The 24,830-nt window shown below is 42.5% G+C and overlaps 1 protein-coding gene across 3 annotated transcripts in view; it reads right to left on the reverse strand.

Annotated features, from left to right (window-relative positions):
• Positions 1-24,830, reverse strand: part of MDN1 (midasin AAA ATPase 1) — a 95,899-nt gene that overhangs the window by 19,119 nt on the left and 51,950 nt on the right. For all 3 annotated transcript variants that reach the window (XR_014561896.1, XM_083729644.1, XM_083729643.1), the window contains exons 60-85: positions 22,969-23,183; positions 22,307-22,694; positions 21,419-21,528; positions 20,224-20,923; positions 19,222-19,383; positions 17,964-18,237; positions 16,388-16,623; positions 15,970-16,065; positions 15,617-15,711; positions 14,925-15,049; positions 13,834-13,971; positions 12,906-13,015; positions 12,653-12,726; positions 11,884-12,079; positions 10,614-10,770; positions 10,334-10,480; positions 9,478-9,604; positions 8,515-8,620; positions 7,019-7,134; positions 6,256-6,711; positions 3,993-4,222; positions 2,838-2,978; positions 1,731-1,903; positions 1,401-1,562; positions 849-986; positions 11-152 (exon numbers count right to left, since the gene is read on the reverse strand). Coding sequence is in view for 2 of the 3 variants with exons in the window: in XM_083729644.1 (XP_083585770.1) it covers positions 11-152; positions 849-986; positions 1,401-1,562; positions 1,731-1,903; positions 2,838-2,978; positions 3,993-4,222; positions 6,256-6,711; positions 7,019-7,134; positions 8,515-8,620; positions 9,478-9,604; positions 10,334-10,480; positions 10,614-10,770; positions 11,884-12,079; positions 12,653-12,726; positions 12,906-13,015; positions 13,834-13,971; positions 14,925-15,049; positions 15,617-15,711; positions 15,970-16,065; positions 16,388-16,623; positions 17,964-18,237; positions 19,222-19,383; positions 20,224-20,923; positions 21,419-21,528; positions 22,307-22,694; positions 22,969-23,183 (5,014 nt within the window). In the remaining variant the exon portion in view is untranslated. The remainder of the gene's footprint in view (positions 1-10; positions 153-848; positions 987-1,400; positions 1,563-1,730; positions 1,904-2,837; positions 2,979-3,992; positions 4,223-6,255; positions 6,712-7,018; positions 7,135-8,514; positions 8,621-9,477; positions 9,605-10,333; positions 10,481-10,613; positions 10,771-11,883; positions 12,080-12,652; positions 12,727-12,905; positions 13,016-13,833; positions 13,972-14,924; positions 15,050-15,616; positions 15,712-15,969; positions 16,066-16,387; positions 16,624-17,963; positions 18,238-19,221; positions 19,384-20,223; positions 20,924-21,418; positions 21,529-22,306; positions 22,695-22,968; positions 23,184-24,830) is intronic.

Genomic DNA, 24,830 nt, shown 5'->3' on the forward strand with positions numbered 1-24,830 from the left:
AGCCACATACCTTGGTTTTCTTGCTCCCCGTCGTAGGTTTTTCCTTCAAAATCATCTGACATTTCAATTGCATTGTCCTCTCCTTCAATACCTGGTTTGGATTCTGGGTCTTCATCCTCCTTTTCTTGACCCTTCTGGTAAGTATCTTCTACCTGGGATATTTAACCAAAGAATATTCCAGCTTTTAATGAAGCATTAGTTTCATCCCCACCATTATCTCAGCAACACAGTTTTATTACTGAATAAAATCTAACTGCTCAACCCCAGCAGGAGGACAGAACTGCTTTAAGAATCCAAGGCATTTTTCTTCTTCTTTAGGAGTAAGCAGCAGATGGCTTGGGGGGGGGCAATGAAAGTTACTATGAAACCTATTAAACTATATGAAAATAAGAGCAGGGTCCAACCTCCAAGGTCTGTTGGGATGAGAAATTCTGAATTCGGGGGAACCTGGGGCTTTCTTGGCTGACTTTCAGTTAAACTGTAACGATGTCAGTGCAATTCCCTCACCCCTACTCAGCCAGACAATCTTAAACCAGCCTAAGTCCTGAAAAAGGGCATTCCAGGGGAGTGGTGGGACAGGACAAGGAGAGACTTATAGCTATTCCAAAGTCTGTTCAGCTAGGTCATGTGACCTAGGGCCCAATCCTTAAAACTCAAGCCCATAATTGCCTGCCAACACAGCCAACAGTAGCCCTTCCCAGCCACTCCTGAACAGGGTGTGGAATGGGTTAACTTGCACTGGTGAAATTTACATTGGCTTCCTATCGTTAAGAACGTGCTTTAACTTATTTATGAACATATTCATGGCTACTCTGGAGCTGCTGCCTCAAATCCCACTTGGCACGTACCTGATCTTCGCTTTCTATCTTGTCACTCACATCCTTTTTGCCTTCCCCTTCTCCAATGCCACCTCCTTCGTAATCATGGAATTCTGTTCCTCCTTCTCCTCCTGCATCTTCCATTAGCTCTTTTGGTAAACAAAACCCCTAATAATAATAATAATAACAACAATAATAAGTTGAAACATTTTGGACAGATTTTAGCACTCATCAAAACAATTAAGCTTCCAAAGGACAGATTATACACAGACTTGTATCTATCTATCTATCTATCTATCTATCTATCTATCTATCTATCTATCTATCTATCATCTATCTATCTAGCTATCTATCATCTATCTATCTATCTATCTATCTATCTATCTATCTATCTATCTATCTATCTACATGCACACAAATAAAGTACTATGGAGCCAAAGATAAAAAGCTCATTCAACACACTGATGAACATCTTGCTTCTGCTGTGGCTTTCTTTAAACAAGCTTTATTCACAACTCCAGATATCTCAGAATTCTATCCCCTTTCCCAAATCCACTGAGAGGGTAAACTAGAATTTCTTACCTTCCGGGCCAGTTCTGTAAATATGTTAGCTAGAACAGAGAGCAATTTCCCAGTGCTCCTATGTGTAGCCAAGGTAACAGTGAGGTAGAAAAGGATGATATTGGAATATTTGTAAAGTATTGGCATTAGACGCACCAGTAAGTGGCAGGATTGATTGAAAAGCTGTGGACAGAAATAAATCCAATGTTCATTAAAAATATAGGGGCTTCCCCGCCCCCACCAAGACAAAACGAGAAGTTTCTAAGTGACCTTACAATTTCCCTCTGCTATTTTGCCTTTTACAGAAAGTCTAGAAATTCACATTCAAAGCCTCCTCCAGCTGGATTTTACCTTGCACTTGTATTCAGTGTAATCCTCGCCATAGGATTTTAGTCGCTCCAGGAGTTCTGAAATAACCGAAATGATTTTCTGCACGTGCAGAGAATTCACATCTGCACAGATGTCTTCATCCAAGAGTTTAGTTAAATGGCCTGCCTTGAGCCTGTCAACCAAGGATTCTTCCCCTTGAGTAAGAAAAGGGAAAAGGGAAAAGACTGAAAACTCAATTCATCCTTAATCAGAAAAGGTTTGGGTAAACATTTTTACCCAATGAAAATGTTGCCTTTGTATAGTAGGCTAGTTTCTACACACACTTCCATCTTTCATCCAGGCAACAAAAAGGCCTTATCAGAGTTCAAGGACATATTCAAGCCAGGCAAAAAAATTCAAGGAAAGTATGAAGCAAGGCTGGTGAGGGCCTGGGGAGAGGGTGTGTGGCTGGGAAGGGGTTGTGGTGTGGGCTAAACAGAGAGGCATGGAGGTGCACATTTGATCCCCATGCCTAAGGTTCCCCACTCCTGCCCTAGAGCACCACGGCATGTTGCAGGATCCAGGAGGAACCAGATGCCCAAGAGAACTGCACTGATTGCCCTTCACAGACAAGGGGCCTTGGCACTATTGCCAGTTCTCTCCACCCTCCAGTGTGGTGTTGTGGCTAGAGTTACTGGGTGACCATGGGTTTGCCACAGTCTTTCAGGCCAACTTACCTCACAAGGCTGATGTGAGGATAATAACGAGAAGGAGGAGAACCATGTGTGCCACCTTGAGCTCCATGGAGCAAAGGTAGGATATAAATGCAATAAATAACAGATTAATAAAATATATCAGAGCATTCAAGAATCCTCTGAATTCCACAAGTCTCTTGCGGGGGTGGGGGTGCATTCAGGAAGCAGCGGCTACAGCAAGTACAAATTTCACAATTTCACCGTGGCAATCATATTTAGAACATCCACCTCTGCCCCTGAAACACAGACCTAATTTGTCAGGATATATGTTGTGTTCAGTTACACACACACACACACACACACACACAGAGAGAGAGAGAGAGAGAGAGAGAGAGAGAATATTTCTGAAAGTATAAAGAGTGCTTCAGAGAAAAGGACAAACGTTAAGACTCACCATCCTCCTTCTGTGAGGTTTCGTCTTCTTTTACCTTTTTCCTTTCTACCAAACACTGAATTGCACCCAGGATAGCTTGGATTGCAAGCTCTACTTGTTCTGAGTAGAGTTCGACAAATCCATCATCTGACTTTTGGTTCCCTTTGGAAATACAGTAGAAATGTTAGTGGGGAAAACATCCGATTTCGAAAGCAGCAACCACTTTGAGGGTTTTGTTTTGTTTTTGCAATCAAGTGGTGCATAATAAATTTTATGGAATAAACAAATGATACGACACAAACAAATTGCAGTTCTAAGCCACAATAACAAATGAAACTTTAACAAGAAAGACATAATGCTCAAAAACCTGAAATAAGACTAACTATTAAGATTTGATATGATGGTTGGGCTTTATAAAACTAGTGTCTCCCCATTGCTAAAACCTGAAGAATTCCCAGTTCCCCGCCTAATTTAAAATTTGACATACTCCATTACTGCAAGAGGTATATATGCTTTGCCGCAGTTATCTCACAGAACAAAAGTCTGACATCTGCCTTGCAAGTGGAAGATAGTGCAAATAATATTGCCTCTTAGCCTCTCACCAGCCCTTGGCCCAGAAATGAGACTGAATTTTCAGGCAGTGCTGCTGCTAGGATTTTCCCCAAGTCAAGTCAGGTCAAATCAATGAATCCTTAATCCCCTTGCAATGTTGCCACTGCTATACTTATTCCAGCTCATTTCATAATGCATTAACAAGACTCGGCTAAAGACATGCAGTGGCATGAAAACAAATGTCCAACTTTTAATGAGAAGACAAGCTTTGTAGCATCAGATACTAGGAACAGAGGTCGCAGGAAGTATCCAACAACAACTAGCAAGAAATAAACAAAACGCCAACTCCCACCAAAGTACAGCCGCTAGGATTTTGACATGCTACATTAAACAAAACGTTGAACATTATTGTGAATGCTTCAATACTCTCTGCACACTTACATAGGACTGCCTCTTTGAACTCTGCAAGATTTGGTTCTCAGTAAGCATGCTTAGGATCCTAACAAAATTGTGATCTAATTTTACTGCTCTTAGTCACAGATGCAAATATCCAAAGATGATAACAGAATAATACTTAAATCAACTGCTTTACTGGTTGAAAGATTAAAAGGAACATGTCTTTACCATTACAGTGTGAAATTGAACTGAAGAGCTGTGTCTTCCAAATGGCAAAGTCATCCACACTTCTATTAATTTCTCCTTGGATGTACACAAGACTTCTGATTAACGCCATCCGTGTTGAAACTTGATTGGCTTCCATCTCAGGTAGGACAAAGAAAGACTCTATATCTTGCAGTTGGGTTGAAACCTTCAGCAAACATTCTATTCCTGAAGAGCACACTTCAAAGCTTTTCCTGTAAGACAAAAGTAATCACAGCTCACTTTAACGAGCCACCTTTTAGCCTGCACATTTGCTTTTGAGAAAGAGTGGGTCTGGGGTTAACACAAAACATCGCTTCTGTTGGACTTACTGGTAATCAGAAAAACAAGCTAAGACTCAATTGTGATACTAAAAACATAACATCTATGGTTTTACCAGAAGGTTTGGAAGTTGTCTTACATGAATGGAAAAGGAAATTCAGCTTGCATAAGGTAGTCCTGCAGATTTCCTTCAGTTTCTTTAGCCTGTACCTCCACCCTTAAAAAATGTTCTATGTTACAAAGAGGCACTACACTGTTTAAACCACACACTTTACTGGAAGTTGCAGATTTGTTATTTTTTGATTCTGTACAAGTCTTACGCAAGTTGGAGGATGGATGGCGGCTAACAGATTGAGGTTGAATCCTGACAAGACAAAAGTACTATTTTTGGGGAAAGGAGGCGGGCAGGTGTGGAGGACTCCCAGGTCCTGAATGGGGTAACTGTGCCCATGAAGGACCAGGTGCGCAGCTGGGAGTCATTTTGGACTCACGGCTGTCCATGGTCAATTCAGTGTCCAGGGCAGCTGTTTACCAGCTCCATCTGGTACGCAGGCTGAGACCCTATCTGCCCACTGTCTCATCAGAGTGGTGCATGCTCTAGTTATCTCTCGCTTAGACTACTGCAATGTGCTCTATGTGGGGTTACCTTTGAAGGTGACCTGGAAATTACAACTAATCCAGAATGCGGCAGCCAGACTGGTGACTGGGGGCGGCTGCCGAGACAATATAACACCGGTCTTGAAAGACCTACATTGGCTCCCAGTATGTTTCCGAGCACAATTCAGTTGGTGCTGATCTTTAAAGCCCTAAACGGCCTCGGTCCAGTATATCTGAAGGAGCGTCTCCACCCCCATCGTTCTGCCTGGACACTGAGGTCCAGCGCCGAGGGCCTTCTGGCAGTTTCCTCACTGCGAGAAGCGAAGTTACAGGGAACCAGGCAGAGGGCCTTCTCGGTAGTGGCACCCACCCTGTGGAACACCCTCCCACCTGATGTCAAAGAGAAAAACAACTACCAGACTTTTACAAGACATCTGAAGGCAGCCCTGTTTAGGGAAGCATTTAATAGACTATTGTATTTTAATATTTTGTTGGAAGCTGCCCAGAGTGGCTGGGTATAAATAATAAATTATTATTATTGTATTATTATAAGTGTTACTTATTGAGCATTTCAGTTAATTCAAATTATATTAAAATACAAATGTAAAAGAAAAGGAGGTTATTGGATTGTTGCTTTTATTTTGATTATGTATTTTGTGGTTTTATATTTTGATTTTATTCTGTGAACCACCCTGAAACCTCTGGGCATATAAATTCTAATAATGATGATGATGATAATAACAATAACAATAACAATAATAATAATAATAATAATAATAATAATAATAATAATAATATAACCACTGGAACAAATACAGAAACAAGACATAAGCATTAAGATGGTAGGTGAGAAGAGTCCCTAACTGGCCTAACAGTTGTCTGGGTTTCCAAGAATTATTTAGTCCAATGAAGTTTATTATTTGTTTAGGAATAGCAGTTTATAGACACACATGTCTCTGCAAATTACTAGAATTTCTAAACTCACAGTGGCCTAGTTCATATGTAATGCTGAAGCACAGTTAATGCTTTTGATTATGTCCTCTGAAATGCAAGGGGCGTATCACCCAGTCAAGGAGTGCTAAGCTTCCTCTGTGCACTTCCTCCAAAAGTGCAGGCATAACTCTCCCCCAAGGCACTTAAGCTTAGATACAGCATATGTCTTGATATTCGGCAATGCAGAGGACTGTTTTCGTGCCTCCATGGCTGGGCCACCAACTTCAGCAGCGCCAATCATTTATTTGGGATATAATGGGGGCTGACTGCAGGCCCCATTTTGAACAATGCAGTCAATAAAGTCACAGTCTTACATATTAGGGTGCATGAAGGCTGCAGGAGTGAAACTGTTTTCTCCCCATAGTACTTTACTTACCAGGAATGGAAGAGTGTCTCACAAGACAGTTGTCTGATTCTGTCCACATCCGATTTTACTGCCTTAACCTCCAGCAGCATCTCTTTCACGTCTGAAATCAGCTTCTGAAACAACGGGTCGTGTTTTCGCATCTTGCATCCAGCGGGCAGCTGATCTGCAGCTATGGGAGTGGAATATTGTAGCTCTGGAGGGTTAAAACCAGGCATGGACTTCAGAACACAAGGGGAATTCAGTTCAGTTGCTTCAGTCTCTGCCCTGGAAGCATTCAAGGACTGGCCTTTTGGACAGCACTCCATAAACCAGGACAGCTGCTCCAGGACCACCACACACTGCATTGAAAGGTATTGCAGTCTATCGGTCCACTGTTGAACACCGTCTTGAGGAGGAAACGCCACTTCATATTCACAAGCAGGGTTTAACCGGGCATCAATCTCCTGCACGCAGCTCAGAAGGTTCCTGTAGGAAATTTACAAGGTTAACAGATCTGCTTATAATAATACTATCGGTACACCTCAGTCAGTATATAGTGGATCACGGCAATTTCCAAACGCTGCAGCTTTTGCGGAAAGTTTATCTATTTATCTGGCAATGCTTCTTCCTTGTATGAACAGAGGATAGAGAATGTGCGTAGAAATGTACTGAGGGTTTACGTTTTGCACTATTATTGAAGTATACAGTCCGCCTCTCTCTTTTTTTTTGAGTCAGAATGCTTTCCTCTCTCAAATGAGCTAAAGAAGTACGCAGAAAACCAAAGTCCAAATACCTCAGGATAATCCACTGCTCAGTCAAGGCGGTGAGGGAGCTCCTCTGCTTGACAAGCATCTTCATAAGGTGTGCTGTGAATCCTTTGCATCGCTCAACGGTGCCCAGTCCAATTTCCTGCAGTGTGACAAGGTAGCACTTTTCACTCCTGTGTAATGGTTGCCATAATAATGTGCCCCCCCGCCCCACTGCTACTAGGCAAATGCATGGAACTCTGCCTACGCCTTGACAATGAAAGATGCATGGAATGCGCACAAACTACTGTGCAGCCCACTCTAACATTATGCTTGTCACTCAAAACTAACTCCCACTATATTCAAAGGTGCTTATGCCCAGGTAAATGTGCACTGGATTACAGCCTTTGGACAATTTTCAGGCAAGTAACATACCCAGAAAACCAGATTTGAAAGCCTATGCATAAAAAGATCAAAATAGCACAAACTCGCTTTGAAAACAATTTCCTATCGTAGCAACTTTAGTGAGAGTTTTAAGAGCTGTGGATGATCAGGACTGAATGTGCTAAATCAGGGAGGATAGCAGGATCCCCACAACATTCCAGCTGTGGAATGCTCTCCCCAGAGAGATATGCCCAGCACCATCCCTATCAACCTTTAGGTGCCACTTGAAGTAGCCAGGTGAAGATGCTACTAAGCACCTAGGCATTTTACTCATAACTGGTGTTTATGTTGTACTCTCAATCAACGTATTTTTATGTTGTGAACCACCCTGTGAAGGGCAGTATACAAATTTAATAGATAACGATAACAGCAGCAGCAATTCATCTGTTAGTAGGATGTGTCCTTTTTATGCTATGAGGACTAGAGCTGTCAGTAAATGCCTAGCTAGGTGAAATGCTTGTCCTCTGATCAGCTAGTTTATATGCTACCATTTTTATTTTACATCAATGTCACCTCCACCTTCTCCAAGGTATACAGTGGTACCTCGTTTTTTGAACATAATCCGCTCCGGAAGACTTCTGAAACGTTCAAAAACTGAAAACTCATTGCCAACAGTGAGGTCTCAGGATCTTGCACTCAGCGGAAGCCACGTGCCATATTCGACTTCCAAGACATGTTTGAAAACCAAAGCATTTACTTCCAGGTTTACGATGTTCGAAAACCGAAATGTTCATCAACAGAGACATTCGAAAACCAAGGTATCACTGTATATGAAATTGGAAAGTGAACCTGACTCAATCCTACAATTTAGTGACTTGCCAAGGATTTCTGAATATGTCGAGGTTTGCAACTTGGTACATTTGAAAAGAAATATGATACATAAGTGACAAGTCTAGGTAGATTTACTGGTAGTTTACCTCTATTTATCTGCTCAACAACTACAATGTAGGCAGGTATAAACATGAATGAGAAAAAAAACTATGTTGATTCGGAATAAAAAGCCAAATGTTTAGATGATGAATGATCCTGTCTTGCCTATTCAAAGCTTTTAAAAGGAGAAGATTTGAAAGAAATCTCTAGTACTGAAGCTACTGTTTACCTTTGAAGGTGCCAATAATGCTGTCTGAAGCCCACAGTGGCGTGCGAGAGACTGATAGAAGTATTTCTGGCAACCATCCCAGGACGAAGAGATCTCAGAGAGCAACCTGGAAAGCGTAAGACTTTTGTTCATCCGAGACAAAAATAAATAAATAAGCAATTTCAAAGCCTTTCTACGACCACACAAACACAAAACGTGCATCAGTTCGGCTTACCCATGCTTTTAGGCAGTCTTAACCGGCTTTACATTGCCTGCTTAAGGTATCAGTTTGGTAACTGATACTCCCGACGCTGTAATGCGTTTTTACTTAAGGCAATATCCGGATGTTTTTGCTCTGCTGGTTCCAGAAAATATCACATTACACAATTTGCAAGTCGCTCCTTAAAATGAAAACCAAACGAACCAAGGGCCAAACTAGATTCACCATTTGTCACCTTTGCAGAGCTGATTTTCCTTTGCAGCTGGTGGGAGGGAGGGCTCAAAGATGGAGTATGTATTTGCCCCCCACCCCATGGTCCTGATCAGAATCGGGGTCCCCTCTATGTCTGCTGTTTGCACGGGGAAGAAAGCAGCCACTGGCACAAATGGCGACTTTTCTCCCACTACTAACAGGAGGGAAGCCACAACTCTTAACAGGGCTAAATGGTTCAAGTCTCCCACACAACAGTTACTTTTCTATTTCTTTAGGTTTTTAGGATAACCTAATTTATTTGCATTGTTGTTGTGCAATGTTATGTGCATTGATTTTTTCGTCCTTATTAGTTCTGATTATTTATAAAGGTTTCTAATAGGTGCATAACAAATATTGTGCATCTGTTATGTTGTGAGCTACTTCGGGCACAATTTCTGAGGAAAAGTGGCATACCAATAAACAGACGAGGTAACGGTAATATTGGATTGAAAAACCCCAATTAGATACTTTTGGAGGTCAAAACTGTAGCTGCGGAAACAGAAAAGACATACGTTGCATCCAGTTTCTGTGTGCAGTTAACCAAGGCTAATGCACTGCTCAAATCCAACGGGTGAAGGAAAAGCAGGTCCTGGGAAGTTTTTGAACGAGACCAAGCAAGGCCTTTGCGATATGACAACCCTGGAAAGATATTTAAAATACATCTAACTTCAATTTTTCTTTTTGAGACTTGAAATAAACAACATGGAAGTTCTTTTTAGTGAGTCCATTCAGTCATGCCTTTTCCTCTCCAACACCTAAGCGATGATGGCTGATATAGACGATTCTGAGAATTTAGCTTTAGTGGTTGAAAGGAGCAAAGAAAACAAGCGGCTATAACTAACCAGCAGGAATTGCTTTCAGAGCCAGTGTGGAGACCAGGATTCAGATCCCCACTGGGCCACAAAGCTCACCAGGGGACATTGGGCCAGGCACTGCCTCTCCGCCTAACCTACCCCACAGGGTTCTTCTGAGTATTAAATGAAGAGGGTGGGGGACCATGTATGCCACCTTGAGCTCCTTGGATAGAAAGGTGGGATATGAATGCAATAAATAAATAATGAAAAGGTTCTGGACCCTATCCTTTCTGTGTGCATGGCTACAAAGCTGTGCATGAGAGAGAGAGAGAGAGAGAGAGAGAGAGAGAGAGTGTAGAGCAATACAGTAAAAATTCATTCCACATTTCCAATTAGTATTCATCCTAACCCAATTGTACTACCTACCTCCCAGCTATTATCATTTGGTACACTATACCTATGGAGGTAACTCACTCACATGGCATTTTGCTAGTTTGAGGGGTGGGAGTTGGGGTTACTACTGCTTATTTTTTGTTTGTTGTCTCCAAAGAGTAGTAGTTCCAGCTCCTCTTACCTGTATTAGCCAGGTTTTTAAAGAGCTCTGTTAGGGCCCTCTGCTTCTGCACGAGTAAATGTTTGGCCTCGGACTTCTGCTTTTCCTTGTCTGCAGTTGGATTTACAGACATATGCTGCAGCTCATGGGAAGAGGAAATTACGTCACCTGTAAAAAGGAGGAGCGCAGCAGAAAGCAATCTGTCAATCTATTAATTTCAGCACGTCTACTCAAACCCACCAATTATTAGGAAAAACAAATTACCTTCCTGTTGAACGTTACACTGTAATAAAAGTTTTACCTGTGAAATTGTCAAGGCTCTCCACCAGATCCAAGAACGAGTTGTTCTTCACTAGAGATGTACAGATCTTCTCCATCCGCTTCGTAAGTTTGGGTAAGCGGCCCTGAAGGGACTCTGGGTGAAAAATGTCTCCCTGGATATCCTCTAAGTGAGCAGCCTGCGGGGGAAACGTTCACAACAGGCAAAAGTCCAGGTGAGTGAAATCCTTGTGCTTCTGGTAAGACTTACGGGCCCTATCAGTACCAACTAGCCTAGAGAGTGAAGAATGGGACTTCAAACCTAACGGAGGGTAACCATTGGGCCCTTTGGTCAGCTTCCCAAGGAGTCTGGCTGGTCACTACTGAAGAAGGAAATGCTGGCTTACACGTACCTGTAGTCTTGTCTATAATAACAGCCATATTACTGAGTCACTGGGTACTTACTGTGAGATGACAGAAGTCAGCCACAGAGGGTTATGTCGCATCCTACTAGCCTAGACAGGAAAATTCTACTGCAAACTTTAATGCAGCCACACACCCTTCCAAGAGCTTCTCCAGGTTTCATTTCACAGAGAAGCTTGAAAGGATGTCCCTGGAAGCCTTGGAGTCCTAACTGATTAAGTATAAAAAAAATTAAAAAATAGCAACCAGGACTTTTGTCACCTTTCCAGTTATGCAGATAACAGACAGACGAATAAGGCAGAGAGAGGCAATGCAGCCATCAGCAGCCTAAGAATGCATGCAGGGCGTGGTCCTCTCACTCATCAGAAAAAGAGCCTTCTCAGGAAGTACCCAATGACCAGAAAAGAAAGCAGTCTGCAGAACCCTCTGTAAGAAGGCTGCCTCTATTTTGTAATCTTGGGCTGCCCTGAAGAGGGGGAGAAAAAAAGAAGTGCAAGCTCGGAGGTAGGGGGAAAGTCAAAGCACAGGATGGAGGAGAAAGGACTTCTGCTAGTCTCGGTAAGCAAAATAAACTTGAAAAAGTTAGGGGAGGATACAGCCTACCGATTTGCAAAAGAGTTTTCCTGCCTAGCCTAGTAGGGTGTGATGTAACCCCTCTGGGATTGGCTCCTGTGTCCATCAGGGAAAAACACACATTTGGTCACCTCTCAATGAAACACTAGGACGGCACTGAGAACAAAGTTTACGTTCCTGTTTCGCTGTTATCATTTCAAACATTTTGTCATATCACGGTTACAACTAAGAGTGTTCAAATACGCAGCAAGGGAATCCAGCACTCAGGTTAAGAATGTCTACCACTCCATCTGAACTCAAATGAGAACTCCAGGTACCTGAGCAGAATGGGACCTAGCAGTCAGTTTTTTTCTTAATATGTTGTTCAGGCTCTGAATTTTAGTTTCTTGGTTGCCCAATGTCTCTGCTTCCTGCAAAGAAGCAAGTTGCTCTTCTTTTGCTGTTTCCACCAAGGCAGAACGGCAGGGTTCATTGAGAGCAGCTTCAAATTTCTTCATAAACTTGAAAAGTGTCCTAAAACCCAGGAAAAGACAGGGATGAAAACAAGGACCATCAATGTGGGTGAGCGCTCAAGCTCCACGGCAACATGGTTAAAGGGGACTTAAAAAGTTAAAAATCCACTCTGAGTGTATGCATATTAAGGTATCCAATGCAGTTATGGCAAAGCAGTATATCCTCAGTCACCACTATGCTATGGGAGTGTCAAAAGAAGAGGATCTGGATACCAATATTGCATATTAGACACATGCAGGCCAGTCAGACAGATACTTTAACCCAAGCAAAATTTAACTCTATATTGGTAGCTAAGATTCATACTGTCAATGACTGGCTCTGCAATCTCATAGTGAACAGAATCTTGGGACAATGACTCAGGTGTATAATTTCGTTCTCCCACTACTGACTTATTTGCATTTACCCTCCCCTTAACCATTCTCAGAGTGGGGTTTAAGGAAAAAAGTAAGAGGAGAGGAAAGAGGAGAGCAGTCCCAAGAGGACATGTTTCAAGCCCCCCGTCTCTGGGCCGATAACTGATATAATCCTCCTGATGCCCAAATGCCCAATATCTCATCAAAATTTCATACTTACCTATGTGTCTTCTCCACAGACTGTTTTATAGCCCAAAAGCTGACATCATTCCACTTAGAGATTATTACAAATTCCTGAAAAATATTCAATTCAATAAACTATGATGTTTATTTTAAACAGAAAGAAGAATTGCTGAGAGGACATGTGCTTCTGGTTTGAAGAGATGTACTTAAAAAGCAGGGTAGGACCTAGCTATTTATTTGAACTTCCAACAACCAGAGAATACTATTACACCAAGAAATCTTGTTCTCACCTTCAATTCTTTCTCTATCGGATGCCGAAGTTCAGTCAGCCTGGTTTGGACACATTCTGAAAACTGCTTATAATAATTGTAGAGATTCCATAATACACTGCACAGCATGTCTGAAAAAGAGAGAATGGGTTTCATACAAAAATGCATCTTCGTCCGCACCTGAGGATTTAGGGATCTTCAAGGACATAGTAGTTCTGACTGAAACAGCATCTCTCTTTTATTAAATCTGTAAAAGTTTCAAGAAGTTGTTTATTTTTTTAATTCTACTGTATTGCTGCCTTGTTGTTTGCTTCCCTAGGTTCCTTTAGGAGGAAGGTCAGGGTAAAAAATTAATAAATTAATAATGAAAATCTGTTTAACGCCCCATTCCAATCAAGAGATTCCTTCAGGCAATTTTGCAAGGGGAAGACAAGCAAAGAGGTGTGGAAAAAGTTTTAATCTTCCATTCAGTGCTTTGCATAGAATAGTCTACTTTGTCTTTTGGCAAGCTACAGGGGAGAACTGGGTTGAATACACCACACTGTAATTTTGCCAGTATCTTTCGGAGAAAACTTTCGATGTAAAATAATAATAACTGGAAAATTTAGCTGAGCTCTATTAAATGTTAGGAATAATAATTCAACTGCGTGCAATAAAGAAAAGAAAGGTAGGCAGAAGGCAGATCTGGATCTGCTGGTAGATCTCCAGCTGATCCACAGTAGACTGGCTGGAGACAGAAACCCTTGGCAAACTGTTTAACAACAGCAACAACAGCAAGCTCTCCTGCTACCAAAGCAGGCAGCTGAGATCAAGGAAAGCTGAGCACATGCTCAGAGCCACCCTGCTCTCTTTAATTCTTTGTGTGCATGCATTCACCACCCAGCGCTACCTGGTGGAGCTAAAGTTCACCCCACAAGTCTGGCGTCTGGCTTTGGCCCATTTCACCTACCATTTCCTTCCACCTGTGGCATCAGCAAGACGTGGCAGTGGAATTCCAGCAGCATCTGAAGTCGTGTGTCAAACTCCCCCAATGTTGACCCTTCTATGAAAGCCTGCAGTGTGCCGAGCAGTGCTTTTAAATTCACATCTATCCATTTCATGAAGTTGGGATTGTAGGGAAGAAAGGGGGGGGGGAGGACAAGATGGCATGTAAATTCATTTTTGACATTAAACAACATCCATTATGGCCCTTTCAGAAGGAACTAACTCTGACACAGACAGAGGGCAGGCTCTGCCTCCCTAGAAACAAGCCTTAGTGCACAATGCAGGCTGCCTTTTACCTACAGTTAAGGAACTGTAATCCAGATGCAGGAATAATTGCTCCCTCCTCCAAGCCCTCCTGTCTCTGGAGGAAACTTCCCTCTCCTGCCTTAGCAGTGGTTAAAGGGAACCAGTTCAATAAGAGGAGAAAAGACAACACCATAAACACATCATATTATTCATCTAATGCAATAGTATCTTTACTAACAGTTCACTTCACATTAAAGGAAAAGGTTGTATAGAGTCCACCAGACAGACAATAAAGGCGTACGTCCTGCTCAGATGTGATCTTGCCTACTTCATAAAAGTTCTTTTTTTGGCACTGATAACAGGTGCTTGGTCTATACTGGGTTGTTTTCAGCTAGAGTTGCCCACTTGGGACGTCAATCTGGTTTAAAACAAGCCAAGATTTGTGTGCCCTGTTTACAGAGCCATGGTTTCTGAAGTCAGCAGCGTTGTGGGCTAATGTGGCTTGTCACAGCTCTTGTGAACAGCAATACACAGTTGGACTGCTCAACATTTCAATAATATAGGCAGTTACAAGATTTGCCTGTTAAGTGGCTTGAGAATCAAGATGGAAGAATACTTGATTTCTCCAATATGCTACATATTGAAAGAAGCTTTAAACTTGGCTATTGGACATGTAATAGAGAATTGCGAATGCAGATATAGATCATATACCATTTGTATTTTTATCAGTTTATAGAAATGTGTATCCTTGAGTGTTTGCATTCTATTAACAGCATGCATTTCTTTTACCACTCTTTTATCAATAGTTACCTTCAGTATTCTTCTGTGTCTGTTCTTGCCTATATTTCTCAATCATCTGATAGATTGAAAACCAGTGTTTCATTGACTTTTCTGTGTGATGTTTCCTTGTGTTGTCCAGACTAACAGACCAACAGCTGTCGATGCAAGTGGGGGGGAAAAAGACCTATTAATGAACATTAAATCTTGGAGCCCTATCACCACCCACCCATGCTTGCTTTTAGATCAATGGGTACACGTTTCTTAGAAAGCAGCCCAATTTTTACGACAACTATTTTTACAGTACAGGTAAGGCTGTTATTTTTGCTCTGCACTAACATCAGTGCTGAAATATGAAAACCTAAAAACATCTGCATTAGTAAATAATCAGATTTTTAAAGAAGTGAATGTAGCATATTTATTTTGCATAAGCTGCTAGGTTATCTATATTTGAAAGAACAGGGATTCTTCTTTGGCTAAGGATTGAAGAAAAATACAAAAAAAACCAAACCCACAGGGATCTAGAAGGTAGGACATAGAAGACATGCTGGAACGTAGCAAGAAGCTGTGTAGACGAATGAAACTCCACATCTCTCCCTTCAATTTCTGAGCTTGCTCCAGATGCTGTGAGCAAACCCCTGATTTGGTTTGTCCCCACCCCCCACCCCCACCCCGGTCATTTACACTTGAAAATACTCAGCACAAAGGGAACTGACAGTACATACTTCAGTTCCAGTTTACGCCACTGGATGATCAGCTGAGTGACCAAATCCAGGTGTTTCCTAAGAGAGACAGCTCGACTAGCATTCTCCTCCCAATCCTAGAAAAGGAAAAGATGCCTTTCAGACAAAAACTGAAATTATACATTTCAATGTTGATAAAAAAGTTGATTTGCTTGCCCATTATCTACACCTTTAAATTTAAAAATGCAATCACCTTCATTCAACAAATAAGTTTCCTTTATTAGTAAATTTGGTGTTTCCTATACTACTAAAAATCAGGTTATTACAGAAGTTTCTTAACTTCTTCTCACCTTTCTGGCTACACACAAACAACCACTTGCCCCCTGATTTCTTACCTGGGACTTGGCCAGCAGAATTTCCAAGCCATTCAGGAACTTCGAAAGGGGACTGGAGAGTGGAAAGCTACAGATTCTGTCCAGTACAACCAAAAGCTGCAAAATGAAAGACAATCAGTGCTTCTGGCAGTCGCTTTCTAAAGCTTAAAACTAATCAACAACACAAAGGAACAGAACTTTTAATTTCATATTGCATTGCAAGATCTCATCTCTTCTGCTAATAGCAGATATAACATTCATCTGTCACATATAGCTGAACATACTAACAAATTTAGGGGACTAGCAGTATGCTTGTTTCTGTGGAAGGTGCTATCCATACAAAGCCTTAACATGTAAGGAATCCTAGGTCAAAGCAAATATAAATTGAACTCTGGTTATTTTAGCTACTGCTTCAGTTCCTGGAAGTCTAGACTCTTACCTGGACAAGCGCAGGGTGGTCCGGCCATTCTTGCAATAGTGCTTTCACCTCTTTTGTGAAGTTTTCAAGAACATGTTGACACTGTTGCACTTGCTGAATATTAGGATGGTGATAAAAGTCATACGGCCCTTCGTTTTGCAGGACTAGTTCTGAAGCCCCCTGTTCAAAAAGTGTATTGTGCAGTATCGTGCTAGCTAGAAGTTGGCTGCCATGGAGATTATCGTTCATTTCAGAACCTATGATTTGGCCGTCCAGGGGGCAAGAAGAGAAACAAAGTCATTAAGGCAATAAAGCTTTCCTTATCTTTTAAAACAGCACATTGATTAAGACAGTAAAGGATAAGCTCAGAGACAAATGTGTTGTGTCTTAGAGCAACTGTTTTGCACAGCCCAACACTATATAAAGTGATAGCTCACTCCAAAAGCCTCCGTGAGTATCTACTTCTGAGGCACTTAATACCGGAATGTTTAATTCTAGGAAGAATAACCTAGAATGCCTTTCTACCAATACCCCCTGCACAGCAAATCAACAAGATCACACAGAAAGTATCAATAAATGACCACCCACACCCTAGAGGCTGTCCAAGTTCAATTATACAAGGCTTTCTTTTGCTTTATTACTATGTTTTTAGTGTCATTTAGATTCTTGAATAAAGAGCAGAACCAAACACACTACTTTCCCTCAGTGGAAACGCATCATGCTATTTGAAAGTAGGAGATTCCATTTACCCATCGCAATAAAATCTCACCTACCCTATAGCCTATAGCCTTCAGTAGTATTCTACACATACAACTAACCCTAACTGAATTATGCTCATTATTTAAGCAGGGAAATGAGAGACCACTCATTTAAGCTACGTTGGCCTTTTAAGGCTCAAGCTAAGTATATCAAACGTGAGTGGGAAAATGGGTTTCTGAATACAAACAACAAAGAAGTCATGAAGTGGTAGGTGCAACTGCAATGGGACTGTTTTAGAGAACATAGCTCCTCAGATGTAGCCAAAGCTAAACATTTCAGTTTATTCTGTCTACTTATTTTTTAGAGATACAGTCGTACATCAGAAGTCAAATGTTTGACTTCCAAAACGTCTGAAAACCAGGGCACGGCTTCTTCCAATCGGAAGCCGCAGAAGCCCTGTCGGAAGTTCAGTTTCCGAAAGAATGTTCGAAAACCAGAACACTCACTTCTGGGTTTTGATCGTTCTGGAGCCAAAACATTTGAGAACTAGGCTTTTCGAAAACCAAGGTACAACTGTACATACTTCAACAACCATTAGCAGTAGACACACAGGATTTTTAAATCACAGCTGTGGTCTTTGAATGATGGTTCCATGGAAGCTTACCTGGGGTTCCTTAACAAGAAGACAGCTTGCCCATTATTAATGGCCTCACCCTGCCGTGTTCAGATGGCAGGGCAGCGCTGGGTATGCTGCAGGGAGCACTTTAGCTTATGTAAGAGATAGGAAGGTGCCACACACACTTGTGCAACATATTGGAGGGGGGATTCTATGGCTCCCTCAAAAGGATGGGGCCACTGAAGCACAGCATACTTGAAAGCATAAACGAAAAATCCTTACCAATCAAAGGATAGAAGTGAGCTACCAGCAAAGCACCAGTCTGGTAACAGGAAAGAAATGTATTCAAATGATGCTTCGCCTGATGGGAGGACAGGCTTTGCTGATACCACAAAGACCGAGCGAAGTAAAGGCACAGCTGCTGATGAATCGTCATGACTGTTTTCATTGAGTGATGAGAAAGAAGGGCTTTTTCACAAACTGCTTCCTTTTCTAAACCGTCATTCATTTCCATTTTCCCCTCAAGGCTTGCCTCTGCTGTAATATCTTCAAAATCCTGCAAATCGTATTGAAAGGTGTATTTGGTGACAACTTGCAGCACTGTATTTTAAGATCAGCAGCAAAACTCACCAATTTCAAAGGACACACTTGCATGGAACAAGGCAGGCTGGTAAGAACTGCTTAATATGCATGACTGCTTACTATGCAGCTTTTCTGAACATGGGGAACCAGTTGTATGCACCCTCAGGTCGTCTAGCGAGCCAGGCTTTACTAAAGATCCTGTTTCATCTGAGACGTTGCAGGAACACAACTGGGCTCCCCACACACATCCAGGTAGGAAGCAAAAAAGAGGCCACCTCTCTGTGGCAACAGAGGAACTATACTGTACATTTTGCCATAGCACTACAGCTGTATTATCTGCTCTGTATTCTATTAGGAATCTTCTTTATGGTATTAGTAAAAAAAATGCTTGTATATTTTATAATTATTTGCAACATAATATATTTTATTCCTCTTTCCAAGCCTCTTTGTTCTATTATCCTGACTCCTGACACTAATATTTTTACTGTTTTCAAAAAAAAGAAAACACAAGCAACAGCACTACAACCAAAAGCAAGCAGGACTCAATTTGGTAACTGAAGGCTTATTTCCCTGGCTCTGTTTCATAACACAGTCCCCCCCCCCCCCAATTTACCATTCAAAGCTCTATAAACACTTTCCTCGCAAGTCTCTTACGGATGTGCAGAGAGCTTTTTCAGTCTTTACACTGTGTATTCTCCCAACAAGAACAAATAACGTCACAATGGCTCATTGAACACAAAGCGGAAATGTGAACTTAGGATTCTGGAAGTTAGGCTACTGGACATACTGACTTCCAGTGAAATTAAAAACATTTTCAGGTTCTGCCCCTATCCCATTTCATCCAGTTCCCAGCTGCCACACTATTGATACTTCAGTATTTCTTTCTGAATATGTAAACTCCTGCACAAACACAAACAGAATAAAGTTCCGTACGCAATTTAAAGCAGAAGTTGTTTACCTTCTCATGCAGAGGGAATTTCCTCCTGAACTCTCTCTCTTCCTCCTCCTCTTCACTGAGGCCACTCCCGTGGCTCTTGGTTCTGTATCTGTAAAGACTGTTCTTCTGTTCCTCCTCTTCCTGGGCCTGGCGCTCTTGTTCATCCCATTCATTTATAATTACCTAAGAAATAGAATGCAAACAAACAAAAGCCCACTCATCTTGAGAAACCCATAAGAGACTTGTGCATATAAAGCCCACATGTGTCACACAGTAAACATATGGTGGCGTGAGGCCACTTGTATGTTGAAGCCTAGTCAAACAGGCTTTGTTTTCTGCTCTGTTTTTGTGGCAAGAAAAAAAAGCCCAGAGTTGGAGCCTGTAGGCTTGCTTTTATACTGGTTGCTCTAAAGCTGTGACCCCTCTTTCCAGTGAGCATTAAGCCAGTCACCTTTCTCTCTCCCAAGGGTGTCAAGATTTATTTTTCACAGATAGTTTTTGGAAGATGTTTTTGCAGCCATTTAGTCTTATTGCCGGGTTTTCTTGATTGATTTATTTTTATCAGTTTTGAAACGCTTTGTGCAACCAGAAAAGCAGTCTATAAACAACTGAGATCCAACCTGCTGCATTTTATCAGAGATAAACAAAGGAAAAATCCACGCACACAATGGGGTTTTTTCTTGGCTCTTTCCCTCCCTGAGGCTCTCAGAATAGCTGCTTGTGAGGATCAAAGGACCTTCTGGAATGGCATTGTGAGGAACCAGGGCTGCAGCAGGACAGGGAAACCAGGAGAACTCTGGAGCTGCCTTGCACAAGTAGAAGCATATTTCTACTTGTGGGAGGTATTTCTCTATTAAAAAAATAGAGCAACAGTTCCTAGAGTGGCCTGCTTTCACTTGCCAAATGCGTCTACGTAACATTTTAAGTTAAGTTTCCAAAGATGTCCCCTCCTGGCCAGAGCAATAAGGAGAGAATGAAGGTAGAGGCTCAAAAAATGTAGCTGCTTAAATAGCACCACCATACCTGGCACAAATGCCTAAATAGCTGCAGAGATTTGTGGTCCAGTTCTCCCTTGGACAGCACGTGGCAATGGAGAAACAACAAAGCATTCACCAGCAGCTGCTCCTGGGTGAGGCATACCCTCTGCTCCCCATCAGCATCCTCAGAGGAGTATTTCAGAGACAGCCTCTTAAGGCCATGAAGGACGTCCAGAGCGTTCACAGAGCACAAGGCATCCGCGTGGGAAAGGTAACAGGGGAAAGTGGCGCTGACGGAAGGAAACGACAGCAGAGAGGCAACCAGAGTGCCAAGCTTGGCTGGGCAGACAAAACTGCTGAACATCGTCCTATGGACTTCAGAAGCCACAAGCCTTAGGCCATGCTGCATCTGCAAAATGGCAGCTTGCAGTGGGACGACTGCATCAGGGAAGGCGGCATAGTCCTCTGCCAACCGTTTCCTGAACTGATGGTGCGACTGCTGCCAGGCTGCCTCTTCACTGAGGACGTTTTGCACCATCTGGAGAGACTGAGACTTATCCAAATGGAGTAACTGCAGCAGGCGGGTCACGAGATCCTGGACTTTTGAAGTCTGGGCAATGCTGCTGACATACTGATGAACTTCCTTGTACAATGACTCATACGAAGGAGCCTGTGGTCTATAGGCTTGCTTTTGGCTGAGGCTGGCAATCTGGTCCTTCAGCTTCTGGATTCTTTGGCATAACATCCTGAGAGAGGATAAGTTGCAAAAGGTCAAAGGTCAGGGTCACCCAACGATTATTAGATGAAAGCCGCCTTCAAGAGCAGAACAAATTATTTTGCTGTCATGATGAAATCTAAGTGCCACCCTGACTATTTATATAGCTTCACTTTTCTTTGCCACAAGAAACTCAGGCAACTCTGTATAGGTCTAGGTACACTGGACGAAAGCAAGCTTTTCAAATTGTGTCCAGATGCATGGGGACCAAATGGTAAGAGCCACACACCTGTTCTTGCAATCCACCCACCCCTGCCTCAAATAATTTATCACCCAAACGGCAAACTGAGAGTCAAGAAAACAAGAATCCTGTAGTTAAGTGCAACTACCCAAGGCTCTGTTACAAGCAGGGATTTGAACCCACAGCCCACTGGACTATTGTGACCATTTACAATTGCCCTTTCAAATTTGGGAACAGGAGGTAAACATTGCAACATTCCAAAGCCACAGGGAATCTTGAAGTTACCTAATGTGAGGATGACTGTGATGGCTGATGGCTTCATCTTCCAGATCTTTCCCTGTGCGTAACTGAGTTGATAGATTGTGTGTCTTCCATTCACATTCTAGATGGTGCAGCTGAAGGCGTCAAAAAACAAAAAACCATGCATGTTTCATTCAAGATAAAACTCTGCCACCACTCCAATTGGGTGGAGGAGGAGCTATTCTTGTGTACTGAGAATTTACAGATCCTTCTGTATGTTGTAAGTCTACAGCAAGGCTGTTACGTCATGACAGGTAAATGGAACCTCAAAGTCTAGAAACAGTGGGCTGTCTCCAATGTTGTCATGTTTGGGCAAGGACTTATGCTTGCATAAATGAATTTGGCCCCCTCCCCACACACCCAAAACTGTTCTTGGCATTCCCAAAGCCCTCTGGAGCAGATTGGGAAGGGGTATAGGGAGAGGGAGGGGAAGTCCTTGCACAAATGGGATGATTTTGTTGGATACACCACCACTACCCCAGTTACCTCTGAATACCCATGACTAGTGACCATCACTGTCTAGGGAGCTGATCTCCAGCAATACACAGACGGGCACAGATTCCTCACCTGTGCTCAATCTGCATATCTGTGTATATCTTTATTCATCTTGTAGGGTTTTACATGACTATGCAGAGACTCATTTTCTGTTTGGAAAAATAAATAAGATCTTGCACCTGCCCTAGTACTTGTAGTTATGCACCATGTTATCTGAATATTGGGTTGTTTTGTCTCATATGACAGCAAATTTCCAATGCAATCTTACTACATTTGTTCATGTGGCCTGGTATAGTTTAGCAGTCGTCTGAAGATTTGAAATGTCAGTGTAGCCTAAAAATCCCATTAGCCACAAGGCAAGGGAACCCAAGCCCTCACCTCTTCCTCTGCGTACTTGAGCTTGTATTCCCTTTTCACCGCTGGATCATACTGGGTCTGTGGAAGCCACAGCTGGATCTGCAGGAGACCTAGGTTGACCCAGAGACTGCCTCGCCGAGCCGTTTCGGGCAAGTTCTGCAGTCCTCCTTCGTGCCCAAAGAACTGCTGCAAGCAAGTCAGCCAGATGCAGACGATCTGCTCAGGCAATATTTCCCGGGCAGCAGCATCCCTGAGCACTTTGCAAATGTACTGAAATGCCGCTGGGCTCTTGGAGGAAACCTTATTGCAGTTCCGGAGATATTCCTCCTGCTGTTCTGCCGGAACCAGGCCTTTAAGAACTACGAGTTGCCTATGCAACATGACACCTTGGAACCTGGAATCTGTAAACCTGAAAGAAGAGATGTTCCAAATAAGGATGAAGAAGAGATCTGCAACTGGAAAGTCCCTAGAGCCTAATCAGGCTACTGGATAGGTATCCCCTAGGCCTCTGCTGCCAACATAGAGACAAGAGAACTATCTCTACAGTAGGGTGGGGAGTCCAGCCAACCATCCACCCCATCCTCAGGTGTGCTTCTCTTTTAAGACCAGCTGTTAACTAAGGGTACAAAGCATCTATCTCTCCTGACCCCCCCCCCCTCCGGCTTTGTTTCTTAATACAGTACCTAAATTCAGCCATGGAAGAAAAGGGTAAGTTGGTCCACAGAACTGTGCTGACTTCCTGAAGCTGCTGTGCTCTCTCCAGCCGCTCTCCCAGTGTGACGTTGGAGGCGGACAGGACAGGGAGGCCGGTCACATCCCACTGGCTCCACTTGCTGCTGCTAGTTAGAATTTCAGAGAGGCACTTGGAGAAAACTGCTCGACTCAAAATACCCACACCCTAAATTAATAAAGATCAAAACATATGTTTATAGCATTGATAAAGGTTTCCACATTTTATTTTATTTTTAAAATGGGCAGGTCACAGGCTTGGAAATGTCAGAACATTTGGGGGAACATGTTACCAAAAAACAACATCATCATCATTGAAACACTGGAACCCACTGAAAGTCACTGAAATTTAAGTAGTGCACCAGGTTAGGTAGATGCAAAACAGGATTTCCAAACCAACATCCCACCCGTATTTAAAATACCGTGCATAAGCACTAAACTAATCCCTACCTTCAGCAATAAGATAATCCCAAAATTTGTAATTTTGCTAAATATATTTCCTAATTAAGTTTATTTAAAAGACACTTCCCCAACTTCTAATGCAGAGTTGTGCTATTTGTCTATCTGTCCTCTACAGTGGGAGAAAAACCTGTCACCCCACCCCCGGCATTCTGATAATCAAAATATTTGATAGGGAGGGGTGAATCTAGCCTCATCTCAACTGTGTTCCTTTATCTCCTGCACTGTCTCCAGTCAATGATTTTCATTGACCACTACAGAAAAATGCAAACAAAAGTGAACATACTGACAGGAACTTTGCTAATTTTGCACAAGTCGTTCAAATATGAAAAGTCCAGCTGGATTTTTGGACAGGGCATAGAAAATGGGTTTAGTTTTTTGTTCAAGTTGTCAGGCTCCTTTTCAAGCTTTGTTTAAAAAGCAAATCCAAGTTCCCCTGAATTTAGCATCAGTTGTATGGAAGAATTATCCAGACTGCAGCTTGTCACAAACAACTGCTGCTTAACAGGCAGCTCAAAAGCACTTTAGGAGCATTAACGCTTTATTTTATATTAATGCTGTATTTTAAACCTGCATAAGCTATAAATAGCAGAGCCTTCCTTGGGATCAGTTCTAGTAGCTAATTCACACTCCAAGCAATGGTAGGGAATACTTTCAATCCTCTGAATGAAATGAACCCATTGTCTATGTGACATCAAAATGGCACCATTCATTCACAAGAAGGAACTATTAGAAAGTTTGTAGGAAACTTGTTATCTGCAGAAGTACACTCCACCCCCCCCAAAAAAAAAGATCTCCAGAAAAAATTGTAACTGGGAAAACTGAGTGAAGACTGAGCATGCTCAGTGGACAGAGAGGACTCACAATTAGGAGAGGAAAAAATTGCCGTATTTTTTGCACCATAACACTCACTTTTTTCCTCCTAGAAAGTAAGGGGAAATGTCTGTGCGTGTTATGGAGGGAATGCCTATGGGTGGCGGGGGGGGGGGATCTGCTGCAGTCGTGAGCAGAGGATCCATGGTTCCCCTTCCTTCCCTCCTCCGTGCTTCGCTTTGAAACAGCAAACCAGGAGAAGAGCTGCTGAGTGGGGAGGAGAGAGGGACAGAGAACCTGCTTCTTTAAAGGAGCAAAGCGGGAGAGGAGAGGAGCCTTCTCCCCTTATACCCCTCTTCTTCATTATTAGCAGCATCCTTCTCCACCCACCCCACGCATGCTTCTTCTCCCCTTAAACCCCTCTTCTGCATTATTAGCAGCATCCTTCTCCACACACCCCACACGTGCTCCTTGTCCCTTGAGTGCTTTTCCTTCCCTCCCCTCTTAAAACGTGGTTACAAAGAATGGATCCACATGGATCCTC

Source organism: Podarcis gaigeae (genome assembly GCF_964106915.1).
Source record: "Podarcis gaigeae genome assembly, chromosome: 3".
Classification (NCBI taxonomy): domain Eukaryota; kingdom Metazoa; phylum Chordata; class Lepidosauria; order Squamata; family Lacertidae; genus Podarcis; species Podarcis gaigeae.